Source organism: Odocoileus virginianus, chromosome 14, assembly GCF_023699985.2.
Source record: "Odocoileus virginianus isolate 20LAN1187 ecotype Illinois chromosome 14, Ovbor_1.2, whole genome shotgun sequence".
NCBI lineage: Eukaryota > Metazoa > Chordata > Mammalia > Artiodactyla > Cervidae > Odocoileus > Odocoileus virginianus.
Window position 1 is genome coordinate 40,247,189 of NC_069687.1, and position 17,504 is coordinate 40,264,692.

At 37.9% G+C, this 17,504-nt stretch overlaps 1 protein-coding gene across 5 annotated transcripts in view; it reads right to left on the reverse strand.

Moving 5' to 3' along the window:
• Nucleotides 1-2,017: 2,017 nt before the first annotated feature.
• EMB (embigin) overlaps nt 2,018-17,504 on the reverse strand; it is a 69,438-nt gene continuing 53,951 nt past the window's right edge. For all 5 annotated transcript variants that reach the window (XM_070476660.1, XM_070476659.1, XM_020881111.2 and 2 more), the window contains 5 exons: nt 11,810-11,937; nt 6,282-6,561; nt 5,245-5,278; nt 2,805-2,859; nt 2,018-2,240 (listed from right to left, as the gene is read on the reverse strand). In XM_070476660.1, coding sequence (XP_070332761.1) covers nt 2,223-2,240; nt 2,805-2,859; nt 5,245-5,278; nt 6,282-6,561; nt 11,810-11,937 — 515 coding nt within the window. In that variant the 3' untranslated portion in view covers nt 2,018-2,222. The remainder of the gene's footprint in view (nt 2,241-2,804; nt 2,860-5,244; nt 5,279-6,281; nt 6,562-11,809; nt 11,938-17,504) is intronic.

The following is a 17,504-nucleotide window of genomic DNA, read 5'->3' on the forward strand; positions in this document are numbered from 1 at the left end:
GAAAATACCTGGGAATTTTAAGACATCATTAAATCTACTTAATATGCAGCAAAACTCTGTTAGCTGGAAAGATGAATAGAATTTCCCAAGGTGTCTAATATATAAACATGGTGTAATTTTCCGACTTCAGCTTTTCTGCTTGCTTAGTCAATTTACAATTGGTCATTTTTAGTTAATCCATTCATTTCCATGAGGTTACTTAATGGAAGCATTCCATTTTTTAACCTAACAGTGGTGAAATAATTTTCTGGAGGTTCCCCACAGAGACTCTGAAAAGTCAAAATTCAACTTTAATTTCCTGAGTATCTTTTCTGCTTAAAGTTACTGGACTTAATTTTCTTTTCTAGGAAAAATAGCAAACACTGACATTTAAAATTTCAATTTACTACATAAATATTTCAGATTATTTTACACTGGGACAGCAATTTTTCTGCCTGAGAATCATTTTAAAAAATAATGGTGGCAAAATAGAAGAATACATATTGCACGTGAGCTACAAATTGTATAGGGATTTGTATATATCTAGTCACAAATGCATTTGAATTGGATTTAGTCAAAAAGCGGGTCTGACTAATTTTTCATTGAATTCAAATTGTTCAGATTAAGTGAACTGCTTGGTTGCCATCATAGAGATACCACCCAAGATCATTTTGTCAAATTAATGATTAACTAAACCAAAACAAATGCCTGGTTTGTGGCTCTGAGACAAGAATATGATGAAACCTCTCATTACTTAAATGATGTAGTCTAGTCAATAAAACTTTTGTGGATAGTTCACATGTTTTATGCAAAACAGCACTGCAACAAACAGAAAACCTTCCAAGTCACACTTCATGTGTATTATTCATACTAGTAATATTTTAACGTTAGTTAAGATGTCATATAAAGCATAATTTTTCACTATCTCAATTTTATTATAATTTTTTCACCCAGAATATCATACAAATTTCTATAAAGCATTTTTTTTTTCAAATAATTGAACTTCTCTTTTTCAAGCATTAATCCCCTAGGTCACCAAGACTGTGGGTTCTTCACCACCATCCCAAACCGTCCCTCTTTGCCTGTAATTGTTCTGATCCCTGCCGCACTGTGAGATGGGGGACAGTGGATTCATAAGCACCAAGGATCCCCCAGCAGGCTTCACATATTGTCTTCAACCTAACCTAGTATCCTGCTGCATGATACCAATATTCCATTCAAAGCCACTGACAACTTTTCATGTCTATTCAGATTTCATTCGACTTGGTTACAATGAGTTTTATAAAATAGTTTAGTTATACACACAATAGAAAGCCTAAGGCACTGACAACAACATAGAACAACTTTAATACTTCTTGATTTCAGACAAAGGCATTAGTATTATAAACCGCTAATGATGCTTTTTGAGATATTTAGCCAGTGAACCACCATGAAACACAGAAGCATGCCTACAGCAGTGAGACATCATGTCTATGTGAACCTTAATCCTACATCAGCAACAGCTGTAACTGAAGAAATCCAAAACCCACAGCTTAAAATAAAAAATGCTCTCTAGGAAGTCTAAGAATCACTTTAGCTTAATGTGGGGAAACAGTGGAGATGAGTGGAATGAGACTGAGAAATTTGCTTCTGTGGTGATGGAGAATCGGGGCAAGTGTACGGTTTTATTTCTTTGCCTTCAACCAATGTTTTCATAGGAAAAGTATGTTTTCCTTGTGGTGACTGCACAGTAACCGCCATTAACAAGGGTAGAAAGTGCTAATTCCCCCTTGATGACACTTCTTTTCAATATGACTGAAGAATGAACTTTACATGAAATTATTACAAACACTTCTACACCTAGTAAACACGATTGGGGAAAAAACCTTTTTAAGACAAATGGCAAAGCTTTGTTCTTCATGAATTCTTTGGTTATAAACAGGTCTTGAGTGACATTCACTCTGTGTACTATTTGGTTTTGCTGGTGTCTGTTCAGCATGTCCCTAAGGACTGGAATGAAATTAATTATCCTGGGTTATAGCTCATAGCACATACTTAATGCAATTTACCTTGCTTTATTGTAAAATACAGAATGAAAATATATCTGTAGATCTGCAATTGCAAAGCTACTACTGAGCATGTTACATAAACTTTTCATCCTTTTAAAAGTAGAAAATCACACGTTCTTAACAAGAAGCAGAAATAAAGCTGAAAGGCAAACTCTTTGTACGTCTTCCTGTGACTCTTGACATGATGTTTGTCACTCACTGGCCCACGGATTCCTGAGTTACATAAAGTATAATGAAACATAATTAGCACATCTTGGTTATTCTGTAACAACTTATTATCATTTTAGCAAAGCAAAAATTTCTGGAAGGAGGTGATACAAAATTGCTAAACCAAACAGTTCCTAAATACTCAAGAGAAACATGATGAAATAAGGAAATTTTGATCCTTATCAGTAAAGAAATAAAACTAATATTGATTCATTCACAGATTAGATGTGTAGGAATATGTGAGAATAAAATAGGAGAATCAAGAAAAACTGGAACAGAAAAAAAATAAGACTACATAAAAAGTTATAAAATAATTTGGCCTGTGGTGACAGAAGAAAAAATATACATCTGCAGTGCAACTGATTCACTTTTAGATTGGTTGTTACATGTTCTCTGGTGGGAAAAGGATGCCATTTATTTACTGTGTAACTAGTATATTCTCTTATAATATCCAAGCACATAGTGAATGACTAGGTCTTTTATGAAACTAAAAACACGAGATGGATTAACAGGCTGTGCATATTGAATTTTACATTTTATTTAGAAGGTAATCATTTGGAAGCAACTTACATTTTTTCTGTGCCTAGGGCCACTATTTTCTATACCATTGCTATCGTCCAATTTCCTGTATAGAAAACAAAAAAGAAAATTACTGTATGTTACACTGCATCAGACTAAGTCAGTACACCATCAACAGCATGGCCATCAGGTTAAAATATGAGGTCAATACAGATAGGATTTATTCTTGCTAAAAATGGTGTTTAACTCATAATGTTGATTTTATTTGCATGCCATTGCTTGGAGAGGAACCATTGCCACAAATGAGTGACAAAGGCCTGTTTATTTTATGCAGAGAGAATTGCTTTTCCCCAAGCGTGAGTGAAGGCTTCAGTATATGGTCTAACATATGTTGCTTTGACCCATCAAGATAATAGCCACTGTGGAGGTCAGCCAGTATGTAGATAAAGGTGCTATAATCCAACATGTTTCTACACTGAATTAGGTTAAGCATGGCTCTTTGTCTCCTCAAAGTGCATCAGAATAAGACCACAATGTGGGCTCCAGATTCTTAAGAAAGACTAAACCAGGTTACAAGGGTACATAATTAATACCCTTCTAGATCTTATGGGCAGGCTTGAGCGTATTAAACTAGTCTCATCAGATAATGAATTCAACCGTATAATCAGTTACATCAAAATTGGGAGGAGGAGTTGTAGGTAAAATTGTGTGGATTAAATATCTTGGTGGATCAATTAATTAGCTCTTAGATAAATTAGATAAATTAATGAGCTCTTCACTGAACTGTTTAAATGAGTAGCTTATTATACTCTTAGTACTATTTTTAAAAGTCATCTTAAAAGTCTTTCATTCTGTGAATGGCTAGTATCTAAACACACATATAAGCATCAAATATAAAATATATTGATAAACAATATTCTCTTTATTTTTTTTTAATTTTTTTTTGGTTACAACTTTCCCAGAATTTATTCAGGTGGTCATGTACAAGCATCAAATTTCAGTATTATATGGCTAAATGCTAACAAAGCATGTAAACAAATAATTATGATACTCATCCTTCAAAACTCTGCCAAAATGTCTTCATCTCTAGAAGCCCTCCTGAGATATATTAAGTACTCATCTGTTGTGTTATCATGGCAAAGCATGCACAATGCTTTGTTAACAATATTCTCTTTAAAGACAAATTTATCTCCTAAACTAAAAATTCTAAAAAAAGCATTGGTGAAAGGCTGCTCTAAATGAGTCCAAGTGCCCTTCATACTTGTATTAAATCTAGAGATACTAACAAAACCTAAAGATGAGAAATGTGACTGCAAGGAAATGGAGGGGAATACTGGGGAGGCTGAGCTGGGAGAACAAAAGAATCCAGGCAAGGGAATAATAGTTTCAAATATCTGAGTAGCTGTCATGTTGTTCATGATTCCAAGTGTAAGAGTGTTAATCAGTACATGCAAATCAGAAAGATAACATGTTCAAATTAATACGAACAAGTTCTCTAGAAAGAGGTTCACATCCTTTTCAATCATAAGAGTCTGATTCTAAGACTAACAGTTTTTGTTGTTTTTTTTTCCCTTATCTGGGATTATGGAACTCTTGATATAACTATTGTATGCCCTGACTTTAGAAGCTTGTGTCCTGTTGATTTGAGTGAAGTGAGTAAAAACAACCATTTGAATAATGTCTATGAATATACGCATGACAACTATCCGCCCTAGTCTTGCTATTTAGCTGTGGTTATAGAGCGCACACCTCAAAGCTCGTCTTGACTGACGAAGACAGACTGCAAGTGTCCATTTGGGCTGGTAACAGTTGTTCAGGCTTCCCTTGTCCTAGGTTTCTTTTGGCTGCTTTACTCTGGTCTCATTTTCCAGACCCTGGCTCTAATACTTGAACTTCAAACCCAGTTTCGGGCAACTCCCTCAGCCCAGTGGAGCTGGGCGCCACTCTCAGTTCCCTGGCATGGTGGAACCAACAACGCCCACTGTCACCAAACCAAATGACGTCACTGGTAATTTTCTTTCTAGTTCTCCTGCTCAGCTCAACTCTAAACAAAGGGGACTGTAAAAGAAATAGTGACACAATGTGTGTTCTAAGAAAAATAATAACAAATAGAATCTTAGGTCAGTGATCTTCAGCATGACAGAGAATCAAAATCAGTGATGGAGACTTTAAAGAAATATAGATGCTCAGGCATAGAAGCCAATCCATAACCAAAGCTTACGCTAAGCACTTTTACACAGAGAAAGCCATTTAATCCCGAAACCTTATGTGGTAATGTCATTAAACCCATTTTGTTGAAGAGAAAACGGAAGTACAGCAAGGCGTTGCAGACAGGTAAATGCCACTCTTCACCACAAATGGACATGTGCAGAAAATAACACACAATATACTCTTGTACCTTTTTTTCCTCTAACTGCAAACATTTTATTTAATTTCATATCTATCTGTATTTTATTCAAGGGAAAATTATTCTATAAAAAATAATACTTACATCTGTTCACCTTGTTCAAATTCTTTCCCATCACCTGTATAACAAAGAAGAACTTGACTGTAAGGCTGGTTTATTATTCTTGTGGCACATATATGCTCAATTCTACTTTCCCCTGGATTCTCTATGCCTGACCGCCCATGCTGTTCTCCTGCTCTGCAGTGCGAGGCGACAGCGGCACGTCTGCCATGTCCGCTCCTCCCCTGCTGTCCTGACTTGCAGCTTTGATCAAGCAAAACACTGGCTTCCCTGATGGCTCCGTGCATAAGGAATCCAGCTGCAATGCAGGAGACATGGAAGACACGGGTTCAATCCCTGGATGGAGAAGATCCCCTGGAGAAGGACGTGGCAATCTGCTCCAGCGTTCTTGCCTGGAGAACCCCATCGACAGAGGAACCTGGCTGGTTACAGTCCACTAAACACAAGGTGCATGCTGAGGTATAACTGACAAAAAATTGATCAAGCCTAGTCTAGTGCCTGGGATCATCAAAAACAGGACTGACTGACTTGTAATTATTAAAGTTACTAAACAGCACAAAATAGGAAAAAATACAGAATGCAAGATAAATTTTCCTTGGGGGCCAACGGTTTCTCAGTCTGTAATCCATCAGAAACAGGCCGTGAAAACAGGTCTGGCAGACAACGGCTCTTTCGTGAGAATTCAAAAATGTCGGATAAAACATTTTTAAAAACGAGTTATCTAAGTGAAAGAATAACTGCTTATCTTTGAGATCTTTTCTATTAAGTTGTCACAGAATTTTCTAATATTCTAGTACCAAAGCATGTTATCACTTAAGTGGCGTGTTGGTACCAGTAACACCAAAGAAAAGGGGATAAAAGGCATATTTTAACACTAAAGCTGTTTAGGAAGTTAAAAAAAGAAGTCCATCAATATAAGCTCCTAGCTCACAGTCATCACTAATATTAACATAAATACCACTACAAATAACAAAAGTTAGGTTTTTTCCCCCAAAACTCTAAAGCCACTGTAATGTAGTAAGTCATAACATGAGAATGTTATCTAAAAAAACAAATCTTACCTGAGGGCTTCTTTTTCTTTTGAGTATACATTTCAAAAAGCAGAATAGCAGTCACTAAGAGAACGACCTCAGCAACTATTGCACAAAATGCTTTAAGGGGTACCAAATAGCTGAGCACGACAAGTTCAACGTGTCCTTCACTCTCCCCTAACTCGAATATTGCATGGCACCAGTAAGTTCCCTGGTCGTCCTCTGAAAGTTGTGTTATCTTCAGCCTTGTTTCATTAGCATGTTTTCCACTGATCACATACTTATCATTCACTGGAACACCAATAGGAACCTAATATAAGGAGACATTAAAATCCATTCCTGTCATAGTGCATAAAAAATGTATGTCCTGAATGATCTAGTTTTGAGTGAAAGCTACAATTCAGTACCAAGAAAACAGCTTAGTAGCAAAAGGGCATATTGAAATTTGTGAGAAGTTATACGTAACAGCCTTGTCTAACTCAATGAAACTATGAGCCATGCTGTGTAGGGCCACCCAAGATGGACAGGTCATGGTGGAGAGTTCTGACAAAACGTGGTCCACTGGAGATGGGAATGGCAAACCACTCCAGTATTCTTGCCCTGAGAACCCCATGAAGTATGAAAAGGCAAGAAGATAGGACACTGAAAGATGAACTCCCCAGGTCGGGAGGTGCCAAATATGCTACTGGAGATCAGTGGAGAAAAAACTCCAGAAAGAATGAAGGGACGAAGCCAAAGCAAAAACAACACCCAGTTGTGGATGTGACTGGTAATGGAAGTAAAGTCCAAAGCTGTAAAAAGCAATATTGCACAGGAAACTGGAATGTTAGGTACATGAATCAAGGCAAACTGGAAGTGGCCAAACAGGAGATGGCAAGAGTGAACATCGACATTTTAGGAATCAGTGAACTAAAATGGACTAGAATGGGTGAATTTAACTCAGAAGACCACTATATCTACTACTGTGGGCAAGAATCCCTTAGAAGAAATGGAGTAGCCATCATAGTCAACAAAAGAGTCTGGAATGCAGTACTTGGATGCAGTCACAAAAATGACAGAATGATCTCTGTTCATTTCCAAGGCAAACCATTCAATATCACAGTAATCCATGTCTATGCCCCGAGCAGTAATGCTGAAGAAGTTGAATTTGAATGATTCTATGAAGACCTACAAGACCTTCTAGAACTAACACCCCAAAAACAGGTCCATTTCATTATAGGTGACTGGAATGCAACAGTAGGAAGTCAAGAACTACCTGGAGTAACAGGCAAATTTGGCCTTGGAGTACAAAATGAAGCGGGTCAAAGGTTAACAGAGTTTTGCCAAAGAACGCACTGTCATAGCAAACACCCTCTTCCAACAACACAAAAGACGACTCTATACATGGACATCACCAGATGGTCAATACTGAAATCAGATCGACTATATTATTTGCAGCCAAAGATGGAGAAGCTCTACACAGTCAGCAAAAACAAGACTGGGAGCTGACTGTGGCTCAGATCATGAACTCCTTATTGCCAAATTCAGACTTAAATTGAAGTAAGTAGGGAAAACCACTAAACCATTCAGGTATGACCTGAATCAAATCCCTTACAATTATACAGTGGAAGTGACAAATAGATTTAAGGGATTAGACAGAGTGCCTGAGGAACTATGGATGGAGGTTCATGATACTGTACAGGAGCCCCCCACTGGTCAAGACCATCCCCAAGAAAAAGAAAGGCAAAAAGGCAAAATGGTTGTCTAAGGAGGCCTTAAAAATAACTGTAAAAAGAAGAGAATCTAAAAGCATAGGAGAAAAGGAAAGATATACCCATTTGAATGCAGAGTTCTAAACAGAAAGGAGAGATAAGAAAGCCTTCCTAAGTAATCACTGCAAAGAAACAGAGGAAAACAACAGAATGGGAAAGACTAGAGATCTCTTCAAGAAAATTAGAGATGCCAAGAGAACATTTCATGCAAAGATGGGCTCAATAAAGGATAGAAATAGTATGGACCTAACAGAAGCAGAAGACATTAAGAACAGGTGGTAAGAATACACAGAAGAACTGTACAAAAAAGATCTTCATGACCCAGATAACCACAATGGTGTGATCACTCACCTAAAGCCAGAAATCCTGGAATGCAAAGTCAGGGGGCCTTAGGAAGCATCACTAGAACAAAGCTAGTGGAGGTGACAGAATTACAGTTGAGCTATTTCAAATCCTAAAAGATGATGCTGTTAAAAGTACTACACTCAATATGCCAGCAAATTTGGAAAACTCAGCAGTGGCCACAGGACTGGAAAAGGTCAGTTTTCATTCCAATCCCAAAGAAAGGCAATATCAAAGAATGTTCAAACTACCACACAATTGCACTCATCTCACATACTAGTAAAGTAATGCTCAAAATTCTCCAAGCCAGGCTTCAACAATACATGAACCATGAACTTATTGATGTTCAAGCTGGCTTTAGAAAAGGCAGAGGAACCAGAGATCAAATTACCAATATCCACTGGATCATAAAAAAAGCAAGAGAGTTCCAGAAAATCATCTACTTCTGCTTTATTGACTACGCCAAAGCCTTTGACTGTGTGGATCACAATAAACTGTGAAAAATTCTTCAAGAGATGGGCGAATACTAGGCAACTTTACCTGCTCTTGAGAAATATGTATGCAGGTCAAGAAGCAACAGTTAGAACCAGACATAGAACAACAGACTGGTTCCAAATTGGGAAAGGAGTACATCAAGGCTGGATATTGTTACCCTGCTTATTTAACTTATATGCAGAGTACATCATGAGAAATGCTGGACTTGATGAAGCACAAACTGGAATTAAGATTGCTGGGAGGAATATCTACAACCTCAGATATGCAGATGACACCACCCTTAGGGCAGAAAGTAAAGAACTAAAGAGCCTCTTGATGAAAGTGAAAGAGGAGAGTGAAAAAGTTGGCTTAAAACTCAACATTCAGAAAACTAAGATCATGGCATCCAGTCCCATCACTTCATGGCAAATAAATGGGGAAACAATGGAAACAGGGAGAGACCTTATTTCGGGGGTCTCCAAAATCACCTCCAATGCTGACTGCAGCCATGAAATTAAAAGACACTTGCTCCTTGGAAGAAAAGCTATGAATAACCTAGACAGCATATTAAAAAGCAGAGACATTACTTTGCCAACAATGGTCCATCTAGTCAAAGCTATGGTTTTTCCAGTAGTCGTGTATGGATGTGTGAGTTGGACTATAAAGAAAGCTGAGTGCAGGAGAATTGATGCTTTTGAACTGTGGTGTTAGAGAAGACTCTTGAGAGCCCCTTGGACAGCAAGGAGATCCAACCAGTCCATCCTAAAGGAGATCAGTCCTGGGTGTTCATTGGAAGGACTGATGCTTAAGCTGAAACCCCAATACTTTGGCCACCTGATATGAAAAACTGACTCAACTGATAAGACCCTGACACTGGGGAAAGATTAAAGGCAGAAGGAGAAGGGGACAACAGAGGATGAGATGGTTGAATGCCACCACTGACTTAATGGGCATGAGCTTATGTAAGCTCTGGGAGTTGGTGATGGACAGGGGTGCCTGGGGTGCTATAGTCCATAGCGTCGCAAAGAATCAGACACGACTGAGCAGCTCTACTGAACTGAACTGCTACATAACATAGCTCAATTCTTATCAGAGTTTGACCTTTCAGAGGTAGAAAACAAAGGAAAAGGATACTTTTCTTTAAGTGCTTAGCATTGAGTGTTTAAAAGGACAGCATGCAAGTCATCATGGTTAAATATTCTATTTAAGTAGACATACAGGAAAATTCCAGTCTTCCAGGCTTCATGTTAGAATCCCTGACTAGTTGTTCAAAGTACTTCCTCCTTCACAAGTGCAGGTATACATTCATTAAATCAACTATTAAGTTAATAAAGCTATTAAATTGATCATTCCTATTAAGGAAGCTTCCTGGTTCTTGACACTGGGAGTTCCTCAGACTGGAAAGGAAATCTTCAGGCCTTTGAAGCTGATGTAGAAGGACTAGTAGACCTTCCTGTAAGTCTGGTAAACAAGGTGGTTTGTATACTTTCTGTCTTTTCAAAGCTCAATTTCCCTGTTTTTCAGTCAATTCGGTTTGTGGAATTCACTGGGTTTTCTTCAGTCTTTTAAGATCCATATCAAGCTATTTGGGGGCTGATTTATTTAATCTATTTAAATTAACTTTTATTCTTAGGCCATTTGCTGCCTTCACTGCTCTATCATTCAACTGCAGTGATCAATAAATTTTAATCTGAATGCAAGTATTCTTGGAGATTATGTGATGAAGAACTGTGATTTTAATATTGGCCAAAAATTATATCAACCTGGCTCTCTGTGCACAGCATTGCCTGTGATCTTTTTACAAAGGTACTCCCTACCTCAGGGCTGATAAATCAAAGCACTGCATGTTTAGTAGGCACCACAGGTTGAGTCTGATGCAGATGGTTCATGCACATTTTAAAAAAACACTTGACCTAAAGTTTTGACTTGTACTCTCTTCGCTGCACTTTTCTTATATCCTAATATGATCCATGCTTGGGGCTAAATTGAGAGACACTTAGTAAGATGGAAAGAAGCACAGACTGTATTCTGAAAGTTCAATATAATTAGATTTGTCTATTTTTTTGTCTAGTATGACATATGCAGGCTTCCCTGGTAGCTTAGCTGGTAAAGAATCTACCTGCAATGCAGGAGATCCCGGTTCAATTCCTAGGTCCAGAAGTACCCCTGGAGAAGGGATAAGCTACCCACTCCAGTATTCTTGGGCTTCCCTGGTGTTCAGACAGTAAAGAATATGCCTGCAATGCAGGAGACCTGGATTCAGTCCCTGGGTTGGGAAGACCCCTTGGAGGAGGTCATGGCAACCTACTCTAGTATTTTTGCCTGGAGAATCCCCATGGACAGAGGAATCTGGCAGGCTACAGTCCATGAGGTTGCAGAGAGTCAGACAGGACTGAGCACTTAGCAGCAGCATGTTTTTCTTAATATCAGGTCTTTGAAAAGTCATTCATTTTTTAGTAGGAATTTAAAGTATCTGGCTTCCCTTAGGTACCTGGAGGCCTAAAAGAGGTCAATGACTCTAAAAGAACCCAAAACCTAAGTTTAAGTTACCTAATTTTCATTCTTTCCTTAAATAGTGCCACTATATTGCATTCTATCACAGATGTTTCCAGAGACAGAAGGAAAAGATAACATCTTTTTTTTTCAAGTTATTTTCATGAAATGATAAGGAAAAAAAGAATCATTTCTGTTGGGGTTATACTTAAGCTTATCAACTAAAAATGAATTGTAACTTTCAGTGAATTAAAATAAATTGCTAAATGTAAAAACAAAGTACCAGCTAATGAAACATTGGGAGTATCTTCAGATGTATAATGTAAAGTGCTATAAACATGAAACAACTCCATTCATCACTGCTCTTTCTCCATGATCATGTATTTAAGAAGAAGAAAAGAGAAGTAGAAATAGTCCTAAGAACTTTGAGTATAATACAATCTTATTACTTATCAAATAAGTGTGTTTATTTTGTAAGCCAAAGAAATATTATCTTACCTGTACACTCCCATTGACACCGTACCAGGTCCAATTTAAAGGAAGACAATCTTGACATTTACACATCAAGACAACTGAATCCCCCACGTAAGTGATCAATGGTTTGTTTTTTCCATTAATTTCAGGAACTAAGGAAAATGTAGAAATATACATATTACTAAAAAAGTCTGAATGGGGGGATGTATTCAAGTTGAATAGAATTTATCCTTTCATTTTTTCATTTATATATGATTTTCTTTCTGTAGTTTTAGTTCTATATAAAATGAATCAATGTACAGTAGTTAGGACAGACCATTGTAGTAGGTAGGTAGTGCAATGTAATTGTCAGTAGTATAGAAACAGAAGAAAGGTCTTCTATTATGAGCCTAATAACAGTTATAAATATTGTAATAAACTGTTACATAGTTTGGATACGAAAGAAACTTCATGTTTTTCAAGTCTATTTTTTCATCCCACCTAGTAAATTACTTTAGAACAAATATTTCTCTTAAAGTTTACCCTTAGATGGCACTTAAGTAAGGAGATAAAATTTTTAGGATTTAAAATTCTTAGTTCATACAAATTTATGAAAAGGGTTAGAGAAGGTGAGAAGATGAGAAACAAACAATGGAAATTTAAGAGAGAAAAGAAAGAAAATGAGATGAAAAATTCTTACATGTGGTTTTGTTAAAAAAAAACAAAAACCAAACACCTAATAGTCACTGTGATCATCATATTTCATAAAGTTAGAAGCAGATGCCATTAGTAACAGACTGAAACTGAGTACTGAATTTAGAAAAATTAAGTTTTAAGGCTATGAATAACTTGGTATGTGTGTGCTAAGTCACTTCAGTCATGTCCAACTCTTTACAACCCTGTGAACTCTAGCCCTCCAGGCTCCTCTGTCCATGGGATTCTCCAGGCAATACTGGAGTTGGTTGCCATTTCCTTCTCCAGAATAATTTGGTAAGAAAATTAAAACAGAACAACATAAGCAAAGCAATAAAGGTCAACCAGTAGCCTCCATGATGAAATCAATTCCTTCTGATGGACCTCAAGGGATGTATTAGAGAATGTACACTTATACTGGAGATACTTATCAACAAAGATGACTTTTGTTGATATGTTTTCTTTTACTAATTTTAGCAGGTTTTGTGTTTTTTTTTTTTCCTTTTTGTTGGTTTGCTAGCAGAGAGTGTTTGAAATTATGTGTACATTTTAATAATATTATGTTGACAAATTTTATAGACATTGTTTGCTATTCATTTGTTATCCTATTTTTAGATTTTATTTTGGGGAAGGTCAGGGTGGGAAATGGAAAGATCAATTTTAGTTGCTACATTAGGTTTCCAGAATAAATACATTTTGTAAATGCTCTTGGCTTTCTACTACCCAAAGATAACTGAACATTTTATGGATATGTAAATTATAAAGATGAGGAAGGGGAAAATAATCATAACTAGAAAATAAATTCTGACTTCTATATCCACTTGTTTAGGCTTCCCTGGTGGCTCAGATGGTAAAGAATCTGCCTTCAATACAGGAGACCAGGGTTTGATCCCTGAATCGAGACAATCCCCTGGAGAAGAGAATGACAACCCACTCCAGTATTCTTGCCTAGAGATTTCCATGGACAGAGAAGCCTAGCGGTCTACAGTCTATGGGGCTGCAAAGCGTCAGACACAACTGAACAACTAAAACACACACACACACCCCTCCACATAACCACATGTATAGGGGATAAAAATAGGGTTGGATTTCTTCACAGTTTGTCTTTAGGTGATTAATGTTATAGTGATGAATGTGGGAAGTCTTCCATTTTCCTTATGGTTTCACATGGGGCTAAATACAATTGCACACATCACCCTCTCCTTCATAAGCAAATCTGCCCAGCACAGTGTTGAATGAGGTACTGCTAAAAATAAAGAGATGCAAATGAGAAAGATATATCACCAGTGCAAATGTTCCAGAAATCTTAAGACGACAGAGCAATCTATAAGTCAATGATTACTATACCTATTATAACCAAGGAAACCTGTTTTGACAAGATGGAATGGTGTACAATTTTACATTAACCAAATGTGTGAACTGCCCATCATAATTTATAATCACCCCTACTAACAGTTTATGAGCACTTAGTAAGGTACCACTAGGGTGCTCCTGAGGAAGGAGAGATGTGAAACACGTGTGACTGTTGTGACTGAGGTCATCCCAGTCACAAGAAACTGGTGAGCCGACCTTGCCAGAGAATATTCCGAGCACTCCTCCTGGGAGGCTACTAGTGTCCCAGAGTCCCTTTTGGTCACCATGAGGCTAAAGGACTTTCCGGGAAATGTGGTCATTATTTGTCCATTTCAAAGACCAGATCACGAATTAGTCAGCACAATGTGACAGTGACGTGACAAACGTAAGATTTAGGAAATATCTGAGTTAGAATTATAGTCTCAGTGTTACTAGTGTTGAGGACACAGGTAGATTATACCCTCCCCTACAGTGTTACTGTAACACGGGAACACAATATATAACGTTGCTTGGTGCAGAGCAGTTGTTGTGGTTTAGTCGCTCAGTCGTGTCCAACTCTTTTGCGACTCCATGGACTGTAGCCCACCAGGCTCCTCTGTCCATGGGATTCTCTAGGCAACAATACTGGAGTGGGTTGTCATTTCCTTCTCCAAGGGATCTTCCTGACCCAGGATCAAATCCACGTCTCCTGCACTGGCAGGCGGATTCTTTACCGCTGAGCCACCAGGAAGGCCCTTGGTGTAGAGTGAACACCACAAAATTCAAACTTTTGTTGTGTCCATGTACGGGTACTACTCTTCTTTATAGAGCTTTCTCATAATTTATAATGCCCATGGCCTTCCTACATTAGCCAGCTTAATGGCGTGGATTATTGGCATGTGCAGGAAAGATTTCTAGGCTATGTGGAAGACAGAAGAAATAAAACATAGAATGAAAGAACTGGAAATTCATCTGAATTCATTTCAGAACTTTAAGAATGTATACAAACACCCCTGAATGAGGAAAAGCATCCAAACTGAGTCCTTTACAGAACACCCAGCTCATCTGAGAAAGGTGATTAAAAGGGATTAAAATGATGGAAAATAAAAAATGAATTCACAGGGGACAAGGCCCAGAAAAATGAAAAAACAGTAGCTTTGAGATGCTGGTGGTGGTACCAATTCATCCTTTAATAATATATATATTTTAAAACTTTGCTGTGAAGCTGTAAAACAAATTCTAGTGCTTGAAAAACTCATTCAAGTCCTTGGCTAACGCAGATGAATAAGAGTAAGAGTTTGCTTGCATAAGAATTACAATTTAAGTATAAATTAGAACAATTTAAATCAGGGGACCTAATTACCTCTCCTTACCATAAAAAGAAATGAAATTGGTAAAAAGTTAAAAAGAAATTATTGTTTCCAGACCTATGTAGTATATGGAGCAGAAAGAATAAATTGAATAATAACTTTACATATTATTATAAAACCTAAGAATATAAAGGAAATGGCCCATTCAACACCTACTGAATTTAGTAAGGCAGAATAAAGCAAATAATACTTTGATACACTGTGAGCTAAATTTTTAAATACTATACACATGTGTCTTTTTATAATAAAAGTAAAGAGGGTATCTCTCATGTAAGTGTTCTTACTAGATCAAGTTATTTTTGTTATCCAGTTCAATTTCTTCAGTCTGTGGCTACCCCTTCAGGGCCATTTGTAGATCCAGACAGCACTCTTAATAGAAGAACCCATATAAGAAAACCGGAAGCAAAGCTAGCACCCAAGAGAAGACTGACTATACATACTGACATGAACATAAGAACTGTATTTTAAGTCCCTGAAAAATAAGACAATAACTTTGAACGTCACAATGTTAAAATGTTTAATTTAGATTGAACCACAGAACATCACATTTTGTTTCATTTTTCTTATGGTAGAGCCAGTTTCCTCACGCGGCACTGGAGAAGAAGACAACAGAAGTCTGGGCAGGGGCTGGACTGAATTCCCCGGTGACCTTAGTATTAAATTCCCTACTCTCATTCAGCCCTCCAGTTTTTCAGTCCTGGGCGGGGGTATGGGGCGGGCGGTGAGTCCTGGATGGGTCATATTCCAGGGCACAGATTGGGCCTTGTTTTCTAGGGCTAGGAATCTGGAGGTATAAATAACTCATTCTCATACTCAGCATGGTTTTTTTCTGGTTTGTGAGGGGCTCTCCTCCCATCTGGGGAAATAAGTACCAAATTGAGCTTGGACTGTGAAAGAATAGGTGACTCTGCTTTGGTTTAAGGTTAGTAAGACCTAACTGAGAAAAAAGAAGCCACCCAAGGATTTCATCAAGGTTTGCAGCCAAGTCTGGCCAATAATGAGATGTTATTTTCTTTGGTGTCTCTCTTCTGTGTGTGTTTCCATATTTGAGATTTTGTTGTGAAGAGGAATGACTGTACCAGGTAAGAATGGAGTTATTCTTGGATCTCCTGACAAAACACCATCAGCTCAGTAGCACTTTCTAATCAGACTCCATCCCAATATTCCCAAGCACTGATGTGGTTTTACTACTAAATGGAGTATGAGAACACAGAAGCACTTTGAGGGATAAAGTCCTACCGGGAAAGATCAACTCTACTTTTGGAGAGGCCTCAATTAAAAGACTGGCTTCCCTCGTGGCTGAGGGTAAAAGAATCTACCTGCCAATGCAGGAGACATGGGTTCAATCCCTAGGTCAGGAAGATTCCTTGGAGAAGAAAATGGCAACCCAGTATTGTTGCCTGGAAAATCCCATGGAGAGGAACCTGGCAGGCTACAGTCCATGGAATTGCAAAGAATCAGACATGACTGAGTGAGTAAGCAACGAAAGACCTGCAGATTAAGCAGTTGTGAGCTTGGCTAAATAGGGATTCTTTTCTGAAGCCACAAGATTCCTTACAAACCTCAGATGGAACAGAGCCACCCTTCTTGAATTCCACATGGAGAGGTACAACATGTACATATTTGGCACTGCTTTTTCATAGTGTAGCTCTGATACAGTTATTTCTAGAGCCAGGCTAGGCTCACATTAAAACAAGCACTGCTTTGAAGACAGACTGTGAAACTGGTTTTGTTAAGCACCAGTTAAGGGCACAGTTTCTGCTTTCCCAGCTTGTGGATCTCCCAGACACCTATCCTGCTTCTCAATTTCAGCATGATTCTTTTTGGAAATTAATCAGGCAATGCTTCAGCAGGGGAATGTGTGTTGAAATATGATCAAAATATTGAAATTCACCCACAAGCTAAGAATCAAAAGTGGAAGACAGGTAACATTTGAGACGGCAGAATATACATTGGTCTGCAGTAAGCCTCTAAGAGCCACAGTCTTGGGAGCCACAACTGGGAGCTGAAGGGTGCTTTTCAAGAAAATCCTGCATATTTTATGAGGTTTGGGTGAGGAACACATGGGTATGCTATGAAAGCATCCCAGTTAAATGTTAACTGCAGATAACTGACAGTGACTGAGGGATACCACAGGGAAACAAAACTCACATTTTGTATTCTTTGCATCTCTTCTGTTTCCTTGATGATACCCTAAACTAAAAGCCAAATGACATTAATCACTGCTCTGGTATGCTTTCTTTGGCTGAGAAGAGTGATGTGCATCCAAATTGGAAAAGGCACTATACTCAGGGAACACTAATTTGTTCAAACTTCTCCAGAGGTAACACTTGGTTCTGGGTTTC